The following is an 18,654-nucleotide window of genomic DNA, read 5'->3' as shown; positions in this document are numbered from 1 at the left end:
CCGTGTTTTTGGCCACCTTCAGCCTGTGCCAGGACGGGATCCCCCCACGCCAGCCGGGCACAGGAATTCCCTGGATCCACCAGGGCAGGAAAGCTTTGGGAGGAGCTTCTGAGGAAAATGGCTCCTGGGAGAAGTTTGCCCCGTTGGAGAGGCTGGATGTGGCAGCTCCTGAGCATTCCTGGAATCCTGGAATGGTTTGGGGGGGGAAGGGACCTTAAATCCCACCCAGGGACACCTTCCACAGGTGCTCCTTCCCAGGGTGCTCCAAGCCCTGTCCAGCCTGGCCTTAGACACTTCCAGGGATGGAGTTGGTGCCATGGGAGGAATCTCCCTCTGTGCATAACAATTAATTTTGGAGATTTTTAGGAAATGATACGTTGGAAAAGCTGCTGTCCAGCCCAGGGGCTGGAATTTTACTCCAAGGTCGCAGGGTGAGGTTTTCTCCCTCTGAACCTGATGCAGGAGGGATGGAAAACTCCTGGAGAGCCATGACAGGAGCCCAGGGCAGGATGGAGGGATGGACCAGGATGGAAAGGAGGAGGATCAGGAACCTTCGTGTCCCTCCTGATCCCTCGTAATCCCCATTTTCCCAGCCACTCAACCAGGAGCCAGGGTTGGTTACTTGTGTTTTTCCAGCTGCCAAGTCCATTTTTCCTGCCTGGATCACATTCAGGACACTCCTTTCCTGGAGCTGAACCAGATTTCAGGGAAGTTGTGTAACCCCGTAAATGTTTAACGAGGGAAAGGAGAAGGAAAGGCCACAGGGAAGCAAAGACCAGGCTGGGATCCATCCCCTGCCCTGAGCGGGGAGGTTTGGGGTGAAACACACCCTCAGGAGCCCAACTTGGGCCAAAACATCCCCCTGACACGCAGGGAACATGGGAAATTTGGGGGATAAGATGGAAAATCTCTGGTTATTCACCGGGATAAGGTAGGAGCGATCCAGGGTTTGGGAGGTGCTCCAGCTTCAAACAAGGTGGGAGTCACCACTTGGATGAAGTGTTTGATTGTTATTATGATCATGCCCCACCCCTGGAAGTGGTACTCTATCCCTGGAAGTGTCCAAGGCCAGGTTGGACGGAGCTTGGAGCACCCTGGGCCGGTGGAAGGTGTCCCAGGGGGTGGAACCGGGTGAACTTCAAGGCCCCTTCCCACCCGCATTCCATGGTTCCATTTGAGAGTCATGGATTAACACCCAGCCAGCTGCTCTCCGAGGCGTCTCTGCCTGCTCCTGGCTCTCCCATCCCGTGGGATCATTGATTTTCATGGATGTTTGGAGGGGGTAATGAGGGGAGAGGAGCTCACTCGATACGGAGCGGGCACAGGGAAAGGGCAGGACGGGGGGGACTCTCCCTCCTTGGGCCCTGACATTTCCCTGGTGCTGAGCCGGGAGGGGAGGGAGAGGTGGGAGCAGGTGGGGCTGGGAATGGCCCCAAAAGCTGGATTTGGAGACACTCAGGAAGCAGGAGAGGAGTCACCCCAGCCCCGGCCCCCCGAGCGATCCCAGCCCCTCCCTGGGGCTTTGCCGCCTTTCCCAGCACCAGGGGCCTTGTCCAGGCAGGGGTGAGGCCTCTCCATGCCTGCTTCCCACAGGGCAGTGCTCCTGGAGAGGCCAGAGGGAGGAGCAGGAGCTGTGGAACTGGGGAGGTTGCTCTGCACCTTAAATATTTCAGTTCAACTCGAGAGGAGCAGGAAAAAAAAGGGATGGAAAAAGCCAAGTGCTGGAGTGTTGTGACAGCAGCGTGTCCTGGCTGTTCCCAGGGAATGGGGGGACCACGGATCCGTGGGAAGGGATCTGTCCCCTCCTTGGGGATGCTGGGAGCAGCCACAGTCCTGCCTGTCCCCAACTGCTCCAACCCCCAAGGGAATAAATGATTTTAGTATCGTGTTGTGTTAGAGAAGGGCCACGACCGGAGGGCAGGGACAGGGGGGATTGGGGGAAGAAATTCCCTCCTGGGAGGGTGGGGAGGCCCTGGCACAGGTTGCCCAGACAGAGCTTGGGATAGTGGAAGGTGTCCCTGCTCATGGCAGGGGGTGAGACTGGGTGGGGTTTAAGGTCCCTCCCAACACAAACCAGTCTGGAATTCCATGAAAACCCATCTCTCGGGGACCCCAAGGCTTAAAACCAAGCGTGGGCTGAAGAGCATCATCCCTTCCCATCCCGTGTCCTGCTCTGGTCCCACCAGGCCTCTGCAGGGCCCATTGGCAGCAGCTCCAGCCCCATTCCCAGCCTCATTCCTAGCCCCATTCCCAGCCCCGTTCCCATTCCCAGTCCCATTCCCAGTCCCATTCCCAGCCCCATTCCCAGTCCCCATTCCCAGCCCCATTCCCAGTCCCATTCCCAGCCCCATTCCCAGTCCTGTTCCCAGTCCCATTCCCAACCCCATTCCCAGTCCCATTCCCAGTCCTGTTCCCAGCCCCATTCCCAGCCCCATTCCCAGCCCCCTCCCGCTGCCCCAGCACACAATGACAGCGTGACACGCGGGGCCACCTCGCTCTCACTGAAGGCCGGGAGGGTGGGAAGTGCTGGAGAACGAGGGTGGGAGGGGCTGGGGGGGCTTTGGCAGCGCCTTGGGAAGCTGTTCCTGCTCCTGCTCCTGCTGCTGCTCCTGCCCGGGGCTCCCGCTGCCTCCCGCCCGGCGGCTCGGGGGACGTGTCCTGGGGAGGCCCCCACCCACCCGGGGCCTGAACGGGACCCTGTCCCCGTCCCTGCCCTCCGGGGGGCACCCGGCTGGGGCCGTGCCCGTGTTCCCTGGGAAGAGACGGAGGGAGCGGGGTGAGGGGAGCCCGGGAGCGGTGACAGGAGGGGACAGCAAAGCAGCGGGAGGGACAGAGAGGGGACAGGGCTGGGTGTCACCTCTGCGCCGCTCCCCGGGGACATTCCCGCTCCAGGAGGGTCACCCCGCCCCACCCCTGCATCCCACCCTGCTCCGTACCGGGGGCTGGACCGCTCACAGCCCCGGCCTGCTCCTGTGCGGGGGGGCCGCGGGTGCCCACGGAGGTGCCCGTGGAGGTGCCCACGGATGCATCCACGGCCCGGCGCCGCCGCTGCAGGATGGATTCCAGCTGCCGGTCCCGGCCCTTGGCGCTGCCCCGGCGCCCGCTGCACCTCCGGCTCGGCCTCCTCATGGCACCCTGGGACACGGCCGAGGGGCTGACGGGTCACACCGGGCACCGGGACCCCCCAGGGCAGTGGGAGAGGTGTCCCCCCGTGGGACGGGGCCGCTCACCAGGATTCCCTGCAGCTCCAGCACCGCGCTCCTCCTCTTCTCAGCCACCGGGTCCTGGGAGGGGAGGGAAGGGGGGCTCATCCTGCTGCTCCCGCTCCTCCCTGGGGCTGCCCGTGCTTCCCAAACCAGTCCCAGGACCGCCCAGGGACATTGTTGGGACCCACCCCTGCCTACCTGGCCCAGGTGTGCCCTGTCCTTGGCTGGCCGCAGGACCACCCCGCTCCTGATCCGCTCCATCATCTCCTGCACGGCCCGAGCTCTCACATCCTGGGCTCTCACATCCTGGGCTGTGACCTCCTGGGCTTTTAGGTTGCCTGCACAGGTAACAACCACGGTGAGACCCCCCAAGCTCATGACAGCCCCCTCTCTGCAGCCCCCCCATGCCAGGGGTCCCTCCCTTGGCCGTGGCCCAGCGTGGTCCCACCCTGCCAGGGCCATGTCCCCCCTGTGCTGGGTGGTACAGGGGTGCTGAGCACCCTCCTTTGGGGGGCGGGGTCTGCAGGGCGCCCTGAACCCCAAATCGGCCTCTCCCACCCCGTCCTCCCCGTGCCCGAGGGTCCCCCGTCCCCGTGGCGCTGTGGGGCCCCCCCCCGGCACCGGGAGCCCCCCGGCACTTACTGTGCTGCCGCTTTGCCACCCCCTTCCTCAGCCTGATGGCGGCGAGGGGGCTGCAAGGGAGAGGGGGGTGAGAGCTGCCCCTCACCCCAAACCCGTCAGCCGTGCCCACCCTGCCCACTGCCCCCCAGAGAGGGGCGGCCGGACCCCCAGCACGGCCAGACACCCCCAGCCCCCGAAACCCTGCTGGGGACTGAGCCCCTCATCCTGCACCTCCCGCCGGGGGCGATGCCTGGACACGGCTCGGGGACAGCCCGGACACAGTGGGACACAGATCGGGGACAGCCCGGACACAGTGGGACACAGATCGGGGACAGCCCGTCATGGCTCGGGGGCAGCTGAGGGACAGCACGGCTCAGGGACGGCTCAGGGACGGCTCAGGGACAGCCCGGGGACAGTTGAGGGACAGCACGGCTCAGGGACGGCTCAGGGACGGCTCAGGGACAGCCCGGGGACAGCCCGGCACGGCTCGGGGACAGCCGAGGGGCGGATGGGCCAAGGTTTGCCCCCATCCCGCGGTGTTCCCCGTGGCAGCCCCACGCCGGCAGCCCCCGGGGTTACTGGGGCCGTGCCCGGGGTGCCCGGGATGTCACCTACTCCACGGGGACAGCGGGGCCCGGTGGTGGCAGCGGCGGGGGCGGCGGGGGCTCGGGGGTCCGGTTCTGTGGCGGAGGGTCCCGGGCCAGCTTCTCCCGCAGGGATCCCACTGGAATGGGGTGGGATTGGGCCCGGTGACCCTCGGAGCCCGAGCCCACCCTGCCTCGGGCACCTCCGTCCTCCCTTCGCGCGGGGCAGAGCACCCACCTTCCTCCTCCAGCCCCCCCAGCCGCCCCTCAGCCTCCTCCAGCCTCCTCCTCAGCTCCAGCTTCTCCTTCTCCGCCTCCGCCAGAGCTTCCCGGGCCCGATCCAGCTCCTCCGGCTCCGGCCGCATCCGCAGCTGCTCCTGCAGCTCCTCCACCTGCGGGATGGGGGATCCCGGAGCTGGGGGGACCCCCGGGCCGGCCCTGCCGGGGCGGGGATGTGCCACAGCCCCGCAGATCGGCCACTTGGCAGGAACTTCAAGCGGCTTTTAGGACAAATCCCGCTGGGTGATGGAGCGCCCCCAGTGTGTGGGGCAGCCCCATTATGGGACCCGAAATGCGCTGGTGGAAATCCATGGAAGAACCTCTCCAGGGTGGGCACAGGGAGCGGGGATGGAGGGGTCTGATCGCGGTCCCAGCCAGTTCCTGCACCCAGCGGACCCACCCCCAGCTCCAGAGCAGAGTTGGGAACCGGTCCTGCTCCCCACACCGTGTGCCCCCCCCCCCCGGGGCAGCCCCCCACCCCCGGGGACAGCCCCTCACCCCCGGGAACAGCCCCTCAGCCCCGGGGACAGCCCCCCACCCTCGGGGACAGCTCCCCACTCCCGGGGACATCCCCCCACTCCCAGGGACAGCCCCCCACCCCTGGGACAGCTCCCCATCCCCTGGGACAGCCCCTCACCCGCTGTCGCTGCTCCCTCCTGGTCTCCTCCAGCTCCCGGCTGAGCCGCCCCAGCTCCTGAAGCGCGGCCCCCACCCGGGCCTCGGGCCCGTCCCGCAGCAGGATCGAGCTCTGCCTGTTCGCCTCCTTCTGCTGCACCAGCATCTGCCCGCGGGGCCGGCTCAGCGAGGGACCGACCCCCGGACCACCGAAATGCGCTTTGGGGGCACCGGGGGCAAACCCCCCTCTGGCCTCATGCCAGGGTGGGTGCCCGGGAGAATCCCACCCAGCCCGGGATCCAGCGGTGGGATGAGCACTGGGGTGCCAAGGGATGCCGAGACAAGCCCCCCCCCCCCCCCTCCCCCCCCCCCGGGGGTGCCCCCCACCCCCCAGCACCGCTCGGGGTCTGCAGGCACCTCGTGGGCGAAGGCTTCGGCGTGGAGCCGCAGGTCCTGCTCCAGCTCCAGCTGCTCCAGCGCCTCCCAGTAATCCTGGGTGATGATCTGGGACACTGCCGGGGACAGCGGGGGTCGGGGGGGGCCGGTGCCACCATGAACACCTCGGCACAGCCGCCCCCGCGGGTGGGACACCCCCTCCCCGGCCATCCCCCCGCAGCTCCCGGTCTTTGGCTGCACCAGTTCGCAGGACGGGGCGGCACTGGTGGCACTGGGAGCTGCCAGGGGTTGGGCAGGGGCCGTGGGGACCCCGCTCACCTCTCTTGAAGGACCTCAGTGCCCGCTGGCTGGTGCCCAGGGCCGCCCGCAGGCGCTGCTGCTCCTCCTGCTCCAGCTCCAGCTGTGCCAGGACAAGACCCCCCCTCAGCCCCGGGTTCACTGGGGGGTCCCACCCCGCCCAGCCCACCCCCCCGGGACATCAGGGACTGTAGAGGGGGGTCATCCCTCCCAAACCCCTGCCCTGAGCTCAGCGAGGAGCCGCAGGGATGAGGAGGGGACGGGGAAGGAGGAGGAGGGGGGTCCTGCCCGGCCGGGGGGACCGGGAGGTACCTGGGAGGTACCTGGGCCTGCAGGTGCTGGTTCTGCCTCTGCAGCTCCTGGACCTGCACCGTGAGCTCCTCCTGCTGCTCCAGGAGCCGGGAGAGCCGTTCCTGCAGATCTGGGAGCAAAGGGGGGCGCGAGGGGTGGGAAAGGGGGGAGCGAGGGGTGGGAGAGGGGAGTGCAGCCCCCCTCGAGCTGGACTCAGTCCCCAGGTCCCCCCTGTCCCTGCTGTGTCACCAGGGGCCCTGCTGGAAGCTGGATCTGGGAGGTGACCGGAGGGGAGGACATGTGGCAATGGGGGTGGGACCCTCGGGACCCCCGGGACCCTGCTCAGCACCCCGAGCACCCCAAGGGTGACCCCAAGGGTGAGCCCAGGGTGGAGTCAGAGGATCTCCTGCACATGGAAGGTTTGGAGGGAACGGGGTGACCCCAGGGGTCCGTCCCCACAGAAGGGCACCTCTGCCAGGGGTGCAGCCCCTCGAGGGGAGCTCCCCCAGCCCCCTCGGCTCCCACAGGCTGCAAAGAACCGGAATCGCTGACGTGGGAAAACAGGATGGGAAAGGGGAAGCGGGGGCAGCTGCGCTTTCCCTTCGCCGTTCGTGGCTCATTTCGGTCTCGCTTTCGCCTGGTTTAACCCCGGCCAGGGCTCAGACACAGCCCAAACCGCGGCTGAGCCGGGCTTAGGGGACACTGCCGGGGGGGGGACCCCTGGGACGGGATGGGCTGGGCCGGGACCCCCCCGGCTCACCTGGGAGCTGCTGCCCGGAGTGCGGGGCAGGGTCGGGGTTCTCCTCCGCGGTCACCCCCTCGGGTGGTGGCATCTCCTCGGGTGTCCCCTCCTGGGGTGTCCCCTCCTGGGCCGCCCGGAGCGGGCTGAGCCGCCTCGGCCGCGCCTTCTCCTGCTGCCCCTGAGGGGGAGAGAGACCCCCCGTCCCAGGATCGGGGTTCCCAGCGCACCCCCCGAGCCGGCCGTGCCGGGGGGATGCCCTGGCACCCCTGTGCCCTCGAGGGGAGGGTGGTGGGGTGGCTGCCCCCCCTACCTGTGCCACAAAGGCCTGGACTCGCTGCTGGCACAGCCGCTCCAGCTCCACCTCCGCCTCCAGCGCCTCCAGCTCTGCCAGCAGTGCCTGCGATGCTGCCGGGGGCACACGGGGGTTTGGGTGCCCGCCAGGCCCCCAGTGTGGGTCCTGCCCACAGCCCCCCACGCCCAGTGGCCGGTAGAGCCCAGCCAGGTCACCCAGGAGCAGGGCTGGCACCCGGCTCCGTGCCAGGGCAGGGATTTTCCCACTGGCACCATCACTGACAGGGTCTGTGAGGGGCTGCAGCTGTCCCGAGACCCCCACAGGGATGTGCCAGGGTGGGACACAGAGATGGGACACAGGGGTGGGACACAGGGGTGGGACAGGGCTCACCTTCCTCGAGTTGTGCCAGCCGCCCCTCGGCATTGCCCAGCTCCGGGTCGAGGAGTGGGTGCAGCTGGGGGAGAAACGGGCATGAGGAACTGGGTTGGCACAGCATTCCATTGGCACAGCATTCCATTGGCTTAGCTTGGCGTTGGCAGGGTATTGCATTGGCACAGCACGGCTTTGGCATGGTGTGGCATCGCATGGCACTGGGGTGGCATTCCATTGGCACAGCATTGATTGGCAGGGCACTGTTTTGGCACGGCATTGGCACAGCATTCCATTGCCATGGCAGTGCCTTGGGATGGCGTTGGCACGGCCCTGCTTTGGCGTGGCGTGGCATTGGCACAGCATTAGGCTGGCACAGCATTCCATTGGCACAGTGTTCCACTGGCACAGCATTCCATTGGCACAGCGTTCCATTGGCACAGCGTTCCATTTGCATGGCCTTATGTTGCCATAGCATTCCATTGTCAGGGCATTGCATTGGCAGAGCAGGGAATGGAGCAGACGAGGCCTTCCATTGGCACGGCATTCCATAGGCATTCCATAGGCATTCCACTGGCATTCCATTGCCGCGGCGCTGCCAGGTCTCTCGGTGAGCCCCGAGCCGCCCGGACGCTGCCACCCCCGGGGACCTTGTGTCTGTGCCACCCCCGGGCTCAGCCCCCGGAGCCGGGACACCCAGTCGGGATGGGGGGGACACGGGGGGGGCACCCAGCCGGGATGGGGGGGACCCGAGGGACACCCGCCCTTCACCCTCCTCGAGTTACGGGGGCGGGAGGGGGAAATCCAACGGAAAACGATTCTGGAAGCGATACCTGTCCCGTAGCTGTCTCTGCATCCTCCTCTTCCTCCTCCTCTTCCTCCTCCTCCGCGCTACTCCCGGACTCCAGGATGGCTGCAGGGAACCGGCCCAGGGCGTGTGGGGGAACATGGGGGGCCAGGGGGGTGACACGGGGGCCAGGGGGTGACATGGGGGCCAGGGGGGTGACACGGGGGGCTGGTAGGTCCCCGGCAGCCCTGGGTGTCCCCGCGGGGTGCTGGAGTGGAGGGTTTGGGGGGGGGGGGGATGCTGTGAGACCCCCACACGTACCGGGGGAAGCAGCCCCGGGGACAGTCACAGGGGGGCCGGGGGTCCCCGATGCTGGGCCTGGGGACAGCCCTTGTCCCCAAGTGCTCCGGGGTCCTCGCGGTGCGGGGGGATGTTGGGGGGGGCTGTTTACCCGGCTCCCCCCGGGCAGCTCCCGGAGAGGCTGAGGCCCATCCCGACCTCCCACCCTTCCCGGAATCCCCAATCTGGTGGGACATGAGCTCTGGAATGTAAATCCCACCTGTCTCCTTCGCTTCCTTACCCCCTCCCCGCTTTGTAATCCACCCCCCTCCCCACCCCGGACCTTACACCCCCCGTGGGACCCACGGTGTTGTGAGTGAAGACCCCCAGGACCCTCCGCTGGGGAGAGAAAATCCCCCTCCAGCCCCAGTTCTGGGCTGGTCTCACACCCTGCAAACCCTCTCTCAGTGGAGAGAACTGGGAACCCTCTGGAGGCCACGGTGGTGGCCACAGGGGACAGACAGGCAGGCAGACAGACAGACAGACAGACCCCCGACCACGCCTGAGCCCCCCCCCGATCCCCCGGGGCCAGACCTTACCTGCGAGGGGCCCCCCGAGCCCCTGCCCGGCCCCGGCCATGGTGGGGCTGCGGCCCCGGCCCCACAGAGCGGGGGGAGCTGCCCCTGCCCTGCCCCGGCTCTGCCTCGTCCTCCCGCCGCTGCAGGGAAGTGAAACCGCCCCCTGACCCCCCCGGGAGGGGGGACCCCGATCCGGGCAGGGGGGAACCGAAACCTGCCCCACCCCGGCCGCGGGTGCTCGGGCTGGGGAGGTGCTGGGACCCTGCCCAGGGAGCTCTGCGGGACCCCCATGGCATGGGCAGCCCCCAGGGCACCCAGAATATGGAAATGGGGGGGTTTGAGGAGATGCAGCTCAGTGGGGGGATGTGTGTAGCTGCCTGTACCTCTGCCTGCACCTCTGCCTGCACCCCTGCCTGCATTGGGCAGCACGGACTGGGCAGGGGCTGCTGCTCCACGGAGCACCCCAGGGTCTCCAGGGATCTCCAGGGGTCCCTGGGCTGGGAAGGGCAGGGCCACAGCAGGAGCAGCAGAGCACAGGGGGTTGGTACCACAGCGCTTTATTCCCCAAGGAAAGCAGGTTCCTCCCGGTCCCGGGACACCCTCGGTGCCCTCCCGGCAGCCCGGCCCAGGCAGCCCCTCCGGGGGCCCTCGGGTGCTCCGGGGGGATCCGGGGGGGGGTCACAGGGCCGTGCCCGCCGGGCCCTGCCCGGGCTCCTTGGCCTCGCGGGGGTAGAACTCGGCCAGGATGTTCTCCGGGATCCGCTTCAGCAGCTGCTTGGGGAAGATGCGCAGGAGCTGCCAGCCCAGGTCCAGGGACTCGAAGATGCTCCGGTTCTCGTAGGGGCCTGGCGAGGGAGGGCGGTGAAGGAGCCGGGGGGTGCAGGGGGGCAGTCCCAGCCCCCAGCCCCCCGTGTGGGGCCCCCTGCTCACCCTGGGAGATGAACTGCTTCTCGAACTTGTGCAGGAACTCCAGGTACAGCAGGTCATCGGCAGACAGAGCCTCCTCCCCCACCACCGCCTTCATGGCCTGCACGTCCTTCCCGATGGCATAGCAGGCGTACTGGGAGAGCCACGGGACACGGGAATGGGGGGGCTTGGGAGGGGCCTCAGAGCCCACCCAGGGGTACCTAGGGACACCTTCCACAAGGCCAGGTTGGCCTTGGACACTTCCAGGGATCCAGGGGCAGCCACAGTTTCTCTGCGCAACCTGGGCCAGGGTCTTCCCTCACAGGGAAGGATTCCTTCCCAATATTCCATCTAAAACTCCCTTTTTCCAGTCTGAAGCCATTCCCTGTGTCCTGTCCCTCCCTCCCTTGTCCCCAGTCCCTCTCCAGTTCTCCTGGAGCCCCTTCAGGCCCTGCCAGGGGCTCTCAGCTCTCCCTGGAGCCTTCTCTTCTCCAGGGGAACCCCCCCAGCTCTCCCAGCCTGGCTCCAGAGCAGAGGGGCTCCAGCCCTGGCAGCAGCTCCGGGGCCTCCTCTGGACTCTCTCCAGCAGCTCCACGTCCTTGTGCTGCTGTTCCCAGGGCTGGAGCAGCTCTGCAGGGGGGTCTCAGCTGAGCCCCCCCAGGCAGGGGCAGAGGGTTCTGAAGGGACAAACCATCCCCCCCCCCAATGTCCCCCAGCCCTCACCAGCTGGTTGGAGACATCCCCGTGGTCCTTCCTGGTCATTCCCTCCCCGATGGCTGATTTCATCAGCCGGGACAGGGACGGCAGGACGTTGATGGGGGGGTAGATCTGCAGGGCGAGAGGGACCCCCATGTGCACCTGTCCAGCACCCACCCCCTGCCCTGGCCACCCCCATCCCGGTGCTCCAGGGTGGTCTCCGGGCCCCCAATCCGTCCCTGGAGCCGGGAAGGGGCTCGGGAACGAACCTGCCGGTTGTGGAGCTGCCGGTCCACGTAGATCTGCCCCTCGGTGATGAAACCCGTCAGGTCGGGGATGGGGTGGGTGATGTCTGGGGGGGAACCAGGGTGCTGTGAGCCCCCCCTGTGGGTGTGGCTGCTCGGGACACGGCCATGCCCCACGTCAGGGGTCACAGGGGCAGCACGGCCCCCATGGGGCTGCTATGGGGGCTCTCGGTGTCACCTCCCTGCCCAGGAGCCGGGCACCCCAAGGGGAATTGATGAAGGGTGGTTTGGCTGGTTTGTGTCCCCTCTGGGGCACCCAGGCAGGTGGGGTGTCCTGGGGCACCCGTGGGTACTCCCCATGTCCCCCAACCCCACCCTTTGGCTGACACCCTTCTCCCGCTGGGGGGGCCCAGAGGGATGATTTGGGGGGGACAATAACCCCAAAGCACCCCAGTGAGCACCCAGGGCTTCACCACCCCAGGAGCTCCCAAAAACCGGGTTGGAACAATCCGGCATTTCCCAGCTTTGCGGTGTCCCGGCGTGGGGCAGACCCGGCCCCGCCGCATCCCCAGAGTCCCCCCCGCGTCCCCGGAGCGCCCCCCGTGTCCCCACAGCCCCCCCCGTGTCCCCAGAGTCCCCCCCGTGTCCCCGGTGCCCCCCATGTCCCCAAAGTCCCCCCCGTGTCCCCAGAGCCTCCCCCTGCGTCCCTGGTGCCCCCCGTGTGCCCAGAGTCCCCCCCGTGTCCCCAGAGTCCCCCCCCGCGCCCCACTGACCGTCGTTGGGCATGGTGAGGATGGGGATCTGGGTGATGGAGCCGTTCCTGCCCTCCACCCGCCCCGCCCGCTCGTAGATGGTGGCCAGGTCCGTGTACATGTAGCCCGGGAAGCCGCGTCGTCCCGGAACCTCCTCCCTGGCTGCCGACACCTGCAGGGGGGGCTGCGTTGGGGCTGGGGGGGTTCCAGCACCCCAAAAACCCCGGGAACACCGGGGGACACCAGTGCCACAAGTGCCTCGTGCACCCCCAGCAACCCGAGCGCCCTGAGCACCCCAAGAGCCCTGGGAACCCCACATATCCTGGGCACCCCAAAAACCCTGGGAACCCCAAGTGTCCTGGGCACCCCAAGAGCCCTGGGAACCCCACGTGTCCTGGGCACCCCAAGAGCCCTGGGAACCCCACGTGTCCTGGGCACCCCGAGCATCCCAAACATGCTGAGAACCCTGGAAACCCCAGATATCCTGGGCATCCCAAGAACCCTGGGCACCCCAGGTGTCCTGGGCACTCTGAGCATCCCAAACACCCCAAGAACCCCAGATGTCCTGGGCACTCCAGGCACCCCCAGCACCCTGGATACCCTGAGCACCCCCGGCATCCCAAAACCCCTGGGAACCCCAGGTGTCCTGGGCACCCCGAGCACTCCAGTCACCCCAAGTGTCCCAGGCATCCCAGACATCCCAGGCACCCCAAACCCCCTGGGAACCCCACATGTGCTGGGCATCCCAAGAACCCTGGGCACCCCAGGTGTGCTGGGCACCCCGAGCACCCCAAACACCCCAAGAACCCTGGGAAGCCCAAGCACCCCAAACACCCCAAAACCCCAAGTACCCTTGGAACCACTGGTGTGCTGGGCACCCTGAGTACCCCAAACTCCCCAGGCACTGTAAGAACCCCCAGTACCCCAGGTTTCCTGGGCACCCTGAGCACCCCAAGCACCGCAGGCACCCCAAACACCCCGGGGACTCCAGGTAGCCCAAGCACCCCAATTACTTGGGCACCCCGAGCAGTCCGAGTCCCCTGGGCACCCCAGGCCCCCCAACAGGCCTGTCCCCACCCCCTGCCAGCCGGGGAGGACCCAGGGGATGGAATGGGGACAGTCCCCATCCCCTGCCAGCCAGGGAGGACCCAGGGGATGGAATGGGGACAGTCCCCATCCCCTGCCAGTCGGGGAGGACCCAGGGATGGGGACAGTCCCCGCTGACCTCCCGCAGGGCCTCGGCGTAGGAGCTCATGTCGGTCAGGATCACCAGCACGTGCTTCTCGCACTGGTAGGCCAGGAACTCGGCCGTGGTGAGCGCCAGGCGGGGGGTGATGATCCTCTCGATCCTGCCGGGCACGGGGGGCACCCCCCGGGGCACCGTCAGTCCCCGCAGAGCAGGACTGGGGGGGCCGGGAGGGCAGGAGGGGGGTCCTCCCGCTTCTGCAGCCCCCGGGGCAGGGCTGGATCCTGGGGAGGGGAGGGGAGGGACCCGCAGCTTTGGGGTCCCAGAATAGCCCCCCTGACCCACCTGAGAGTGGGCAGGGCCTTGTGGGGGGAGAGGAGGAGGGAGAGGAGAGGGAGAAAGGAGAGAGGAGAAAGGAGAGGAAGGAGGAAAGGGAAAAGGAAAGGGAGAGGGAGAAAGGAGCAAGGAGAAAGAGAGGGAGAAAGAGAGGGAGAAAGAGAGGGAAAAGGAAAAGGAGAGGGAGAAAGGAGAGAGGAGAAAGAGAAGGAGAAAGGCCAAGGAGAAGGAGAAAGAAAATGGAGGAAAATGGAGAAGACAAGAAGGAAAAAGAGGGGGGAGGGAGAAGGAGAAGAAGAAAGAGGGAGGAGGGAGAAGGAGGGAGAAGGAAAAGGAGAAGGAGGAAGGAGGAGGAGGAAGGAGAAGAAGAAGGAAAAAGGAGAAGGAAGGAGAAAGAATAAGAAAGAAGGAGGAGGAGGAGGGAAAAGTGAGAAGGAGAAGGAAAAAGGAGGAGAAAGGAGGAGGGAGAAGGAAAAGGAGAAGGAACAAGGAGGAAGGAGGAGGAGGAGGAGCGGGTGCCGGAGCCAGGGGAGTGTCTCACGTGGGGTCGTTGGCCAGGTTGAGGAACAGGCACACGTTCTCCATGGAGCCGTTCTCCTCAAAGTCCGACTTGAAGAACCGGGCGGTCTCCATGTTCACCTGCCCGGGGCGGGGACAGCGCTCAGCGGGGCCGGGGACACCGGGCCAGGGCGGGGCAGAGCTGCGGCTGTGCCTGGGCTGGCCCCGCTCACCCCCATGGCGGCGAAGACGATGGCGAAGTTGTCCTCGTGGTAATCCACCACATCCTTGGACTTCTTCACCAGCCCCGCCTGGCGACAGATCTGCGCCGCGATCTAGGGGGGACAGAGCAGGGGGCAGCGCGGACCCCCCGGAGGGGACACGGCCCCCCCGGGACCGGGACACGGCCCCGTGGCAGCGGGGACAGGGCACGGAGACAGGAGAGGGCACCCCAGGAGGGACCCCCGCACCCCCAGCTGCCCACCCAGCCCACGGGGGGTGCCCACCCCACGGGTCGGGGGGCAGCGGGGTGTCCCCCTCCCTGTGACACCATCGTGCCGTGCCCGTGGTCACCCTCTGCTGTCACCGCCCAGCTGTTTCCATCCCATCCCATCCCCCTCCGGCACTTCCAGCCCCTCCTGCTCTGCCCCCCGTGTCACGGCTGCTCCTGCAGGGATTTGGGGTGCTCTGCAGCCCCCCAGCCCGGTCTGGGCCCCCACATCAGCCCAGATTCCCTTCCCCCCCAGCTCCTGGCGCTCAGGGTTTGCTTCCCCCTCGCTGTGTCAGCAGAGAGACCGAGGCACGAGCTGCCGGGGCTCCCCTGGGGCAGGAGAGAGGCTCCAGCCCCCCCCAAATCCCTCCTCCTGCCCCCCCGGGCCCCCACCTCGTTGTGGGGCAGCCCGGCAGCAGAGAAGATGGGGATCTTCTGCCCGCGGGCGATGCTGTTCATGACGTCGATGGGCGAGATCCCGGTCTGGATCATCTCCTCGGGGTAGATGCGCCCGTGGGGGTTGATGGGCTGGCCTGGAGCGGGACAGGGACGGGGGGCACCCGGGAAAGGGGGAGTCATGGAATGGGGCGGGTTGGAAGGGACCTTAAAGCCCATCCAGTTCCACCCAGGGACACCTTCCACCAGCCTGCGTTGCTCCGAGCCCCGTCCGGCACGGCCCTGGACACTGCCGGGGGTGGGGCGGCCTCATTCGCCCCCGCTGGTGCCAGAAATTAGGGAACAAATTCCGGAGATAAGGAGGGAGCAGCTCCTGGGGCAGCATCCCCAGCCCTGGGGTGGGACAGGCACCACCCTGGCACTCGGACACCTCCCCCGGGGCACCCCCGTGGGGACGGATGGACGGATGGAGGGAGGGATGGAAGGATGGACGGACGGATGGGGTGACACCACGGGGCTGCTCTGACCACCAGCGCTACCCCCCCGTGCCAGGCTGTCCCCGAGTCCCTCCCGCATTCCCAGGGCCGGCCGGGGCAGCCCCGCGGGGCCGGAGCCGTCACCGTTGATGTCCAGGAAGTCCTCGGCCATCACCGCGGGGCCGCTGTCGATGGGTTTGGCGGAGCCGTTGAACACCCGACCTGCAAGGACAGAGGGGCTCGTCCCTGCCCGGGGCCACCAGCCGGGGGGGGAGGGAGGCTGCCGGGGGGCACCTGCCAGCCCGTGGGCGTGGGGCAGGGTCCCCATCCCGATCCCGGTCCCCATCCCGATCCCGGTCCCCATCCCGATCCCGGTCCCCAGCGCTCCCACAGGACACCCCTGGGGTGCCCAGAGGGGACACCGGTACCGGTGCTGGGGCGCTGTGGGTGGGGAGCAGAGGAACTGGCACCAGGGGGGCTGTGGGCACCCCCAGACCCCATTCCAGGGAACGAGGTGTGCCCGTGTCACCGCGTGGGGTGGGCGATGTCACCCGGGGCTGGGTGCCACCACAGCTCTTGTGGCAAGAAGGTGCCAGCCCATGGGGACGAGAGCCCCGGGACCCCCTTCCCATGTCCCCAGCCACCCCATCACCTCTCCCTTGGGGTCCCCCGCTCCTGGGCGGGGGGGGGTGACACCGAGACCCCCCCAACCTGCCCAAGGGGGGGGGTCACACGGCATCACCGCTCCCTCTCAGCCTCATCGACCGGCTCGGAGCCGCGGCATCGATCCCCACGAAGCCGCTGCGCCCACACGCCGCCCCCCCCCCCGGCCCCCCCGCCCCGCTGCCGCCCCACGGGACGTTCTGCCGGTCCCCACCAGGGCCGGGGACACGTCACGGGTGTCAGAGCGGATCAGGGTGATGGCAGGGCCGGGGCGCGGAGCGCGGAGCATGAAAGGTCAGCGGGCACGGCAGAGCCGCGGCCCCGGCCCCGAGCCCGCACGGGGACCGGCCAGGGAGGGGGGACCGGCCAGGGAGGGGGGACCGGCCAGGGAAGGGGGGACCCCGGCCAGGGAGGGGGAACCCCGACCAGGGAGGGGGAACCCCGGCCAGGGCTGAGGGGCGGCACTGCGGGAGCCCTGGGGGGACGCACTGGTGGACCCTGCACGGGGACAGACGGACCCTGGCTGTGGGGAGCTGGGGGTCTCTTGCTGGGTGAGGAGGGGGTCCCTGGCTGTGGGGAGCTGGGGGTCTCTTGCTGGGTGAGGAGGGGGTCCCTGGCTGTGGGGAGCTGGGGGTCCCTGGCTGGGGCAGGAGGGGTCTCTAGCTGGGGCAGAATGGGGGTCCCTGGCTGCGGGAGCAGGGGTCCCCGGCTGGGGGAAGCGGAGCAGGTCCCTCCCCGTGCCCGGCCGTCACCGCTGGCAGCCGAACCGCGCTCGACACGTGCCCTTTGCGCTGCCCTTTGCGGCGGGGCGCGGGCGCTGCCGAGCCCCGGGCACCGGGATCCGTCCACGGCGGGATGGAGATCGCGGCAGACACGCGGCCCCCGACCACGGAGCGGCACCGGAGCCCAGCGTCCCCCCTCCCGCTACCCCGAGTGACCCCCGTCACCGGCCGTGACCCCTCTGGCGCTGGGGGACACTCAGGAGCCTCTAACGTGGCTTACGGGGGTTGAACACCCCCAGGGGAGGCTGGGGGGGCCCAGGGGGGGGGCTACCGGCACCCAGCTGTGCAGGGGGTCTGTGGGGATAGAGGGGGGCTCACACCCGGCCATAATGAATCCCAGACCGGTTTGGGTGGGAAGGGACCTTAAATCCCACCCAGTCCCACCCCTGCCATGGGCAGGGCCACCTCCCACTAGCCCAAATTGCTCCAAGCCTTGTCCAGCCTGGCCTTGGACACTTCCAGGGATGGGAGGGTCACGTGCTCAGCCCCAGAGCTGAACCCACCCCCCCAATATCCCCAAACTGTCCCTCCTGGGTGACCCCCCACCCACGCCCCGAGCTGTGTCTGGGCTCAGCCGCGGGCGGGGCTTACCCAGCATGTCCTCGGACACGGGGGTGCGCAGGATGTCCCCCGTGAACTCGCAGGAGGTTTGCTTGGCGTCGATCCCAGATGTTCCCTCAAACACCTGCGGAGCCCCCGGGGCAGCGGGCGGGTGGGGGGCAATTAGTGGGGATTAATGGACACGGAGGGGAGGGGGTGTGCGGGGGGATGTGATCCGCGCTCACCCGAAAACCCCCCGGGGAGGAGAGACAAAAGAAGGGGGGGAGCCCTCGGGGTTAAGAAAACCCCCTTCTGAGGGGCTCTGGGGAGGGGGAACCCCGAGGGGGGGGATCCCGCTCTCTTATGCAGCGCCCACGGCAGGGCGGGGAAGCCAAAGGCTTTTTGTTTGATCAGTGTAATATTTGACATCATTTGTATTAATTAACCTCCAAATCGCTGCTTTAATTGGAGCCGGGTGGCCCCTGGGAGGGGGGGGCGGGGGACAGCGACAGGCCTGAGGGGGGGCGATGGCCGCAGCCCCCCGCGGGGCTGCAGGTGCTGCGGGTCACCCCCAACAACGCCGGGTCTGCGAAAAGCTCATTTTCTTCCCTTTTATCCATATTTCCCCCCCTTTCCCCCCGAGCCTGACTCCCTAATAGGATTAAAAGGGCATCACAGAGACGCAGGTGCCATTAGAGGAGTGATTTTGGGCAGCTGCGCAGCCCCCCCGAGCCCTGGGGGGGGGGGGGGGGGGGCTGGTTTAGGGGGGATCCGGCGTAATTAGGCAGGATGACCCCAAACAGTCCCAGTGCCCCCAGGGAACCCCCAGTGCCCCGGACTGGGGGCACCTCGGAACCCACCGCCCGTCCCAGTCGGGGCCCCGCTGGGGGTCGATGGTGGGGGGGTGCTTGGCAGGGGGGTCCCGTGTTTTCCTGCTGGGATGGAGCGGGAGGTTGGTGTGGGGGACGTGGGGATAAGGGATGGGGACAACGCCTGTCCCAGGACAATCCGGGACAACACAAATCCCGGGAACCCCCTGCCTGTCCCGGGATATCCCCTGTCCCCGGGCACTTGTACCGGGACACTGCCCGTGCCAGGACATCGCCCATTCCAGGACACCGCGTGTGCCAGGACACTGCCCATCCCAGGACACCACCCCTCCCAGGACACTGCCCATCCCAGGACACCACCCCTCCCACGACACTGCCCATCCCAGGACACCGCGTGTCCCAGGACAGCGGGTCTGCCGCCCGACAGCGCTGGGACAAGGACGCGGCAGCCACCGCTGGAGGGGGACAGAGCCCCGGGACAGAGCATCGGGACAGATCCCTGGGACAGATCCCTGGGACAGA

The 18,654-nt window shown here is 67.8% G+C and overlaps 2 protein-coding genes across 3 annotated transcripts in view; both read right to left on the bottom strand.

The window, feature by feature from the left end:
• Positions 1–2,417: 2,417 nt before the first annotated feature.
• On the bottom strand, positions 2,418–9,468 carry LOC113960528 (shootin-1-like). Its single transcript, XM_027670141.1, has 16 exons — positions 9,358–9,468; positions 8,526–8,605; positions 7,714–7,777; positions 7,342–7,436; positions 7,050–7,209; positions 6,322–6,419; positions 6,020–6,101; positions 5,723–5,817; positions 5,328–5,471; positions 4,650–4,803; positions 4,443–4,551; positions 3,849–3,922; positions 3,405–3,544; positions 3,231–3,284; positions 2,937–3,135; positions 2,418–2,752 (listed from the first exon to the last, which is right to left on the bottom strand). The coding sequence occupies exons 1-16, from the start codon at positions 9,395–9,397 to the stop codon at positions 2,499–2,501; spliced, it is 1,842 nt and encodes a 613-aa protein (XP_027525942.1). The 5' UTR covers positions 9,398–9,468; the 3' UTR covers positions 2,418–2,498.
• A 520-nt stretch (positions 9,469–9,988) lies between these two features.
• The window catches only part of ATP6V1B1 (ATPase H+ transporting V1 subunit B1), a 17,476-nt gene continuing 8,810 nt past the window's right edge, over positions 9,989–18,654 (bottom strand). The window contains exons 4-14 of one of the 2 annotated variants that reach the window (XM_027670139.1): positions 17,354–17,447; positions 15,462–15,539; positions 14,839–14,978; positions 14,189–14,290; positions 13,999–14,096; positions 13,161–13,284; positions 11,957–12,107; positions 11,208–11,290; positions 10,966–11,070; positions 10,267–10,396; positions 9,989–10,181 (exon numbers count right to left, since the gene is read on the bottom strand). In XM_027670139.1, coding sequence (XP_027525940.1) covers positions 10,015–10,181; positions 10,267–10,396; positions 10,966–11,070; positions 11,208–11,290; positions 11,957–12,107; positions 13,161–13,284; positions 13,999–14,096; positions 14,189–14,290; positions 14,839–14,978; positions 15,462–15,539; positions 17,354–17,447 — 1,272 coding nt within the window. In that variant the 3' untranslated portion in view covers positions 9,989–10,014. The remainder of the gene's footprint in view (positions 10,182–10,266; positions 10,397–10,965; positions 11,071–11,207; positions 11,291–11,956; positions 12,108–13,160; positions 13,285–13,998; positions 14,097–14,188; positions 14,291–14,838; positions 14,979–15,461; positions 15,540–17,353; positions 17,448–18,654) is intronic. The other variant, XM_027670140.1, reaches the window with a different exon arrangement.

The sequence above is a fragment of the Corapipo altera genome, unplaced genomic scaffold (assembly GCF_003945725.1).
Source record: "Corapipo altera isolate COAL_440 unplaced genomic scaffold, ASM394572v1 166, whole genome shotgun sequence".
NCBI lineage: Eukaryota > Metazoa > Chordata > Aves > Passeriformes > Pipridae > Corapipo > Corapipo altera.
This window is presented reverse-complemented; position numbering and strand designations above follow the sequence as displayed.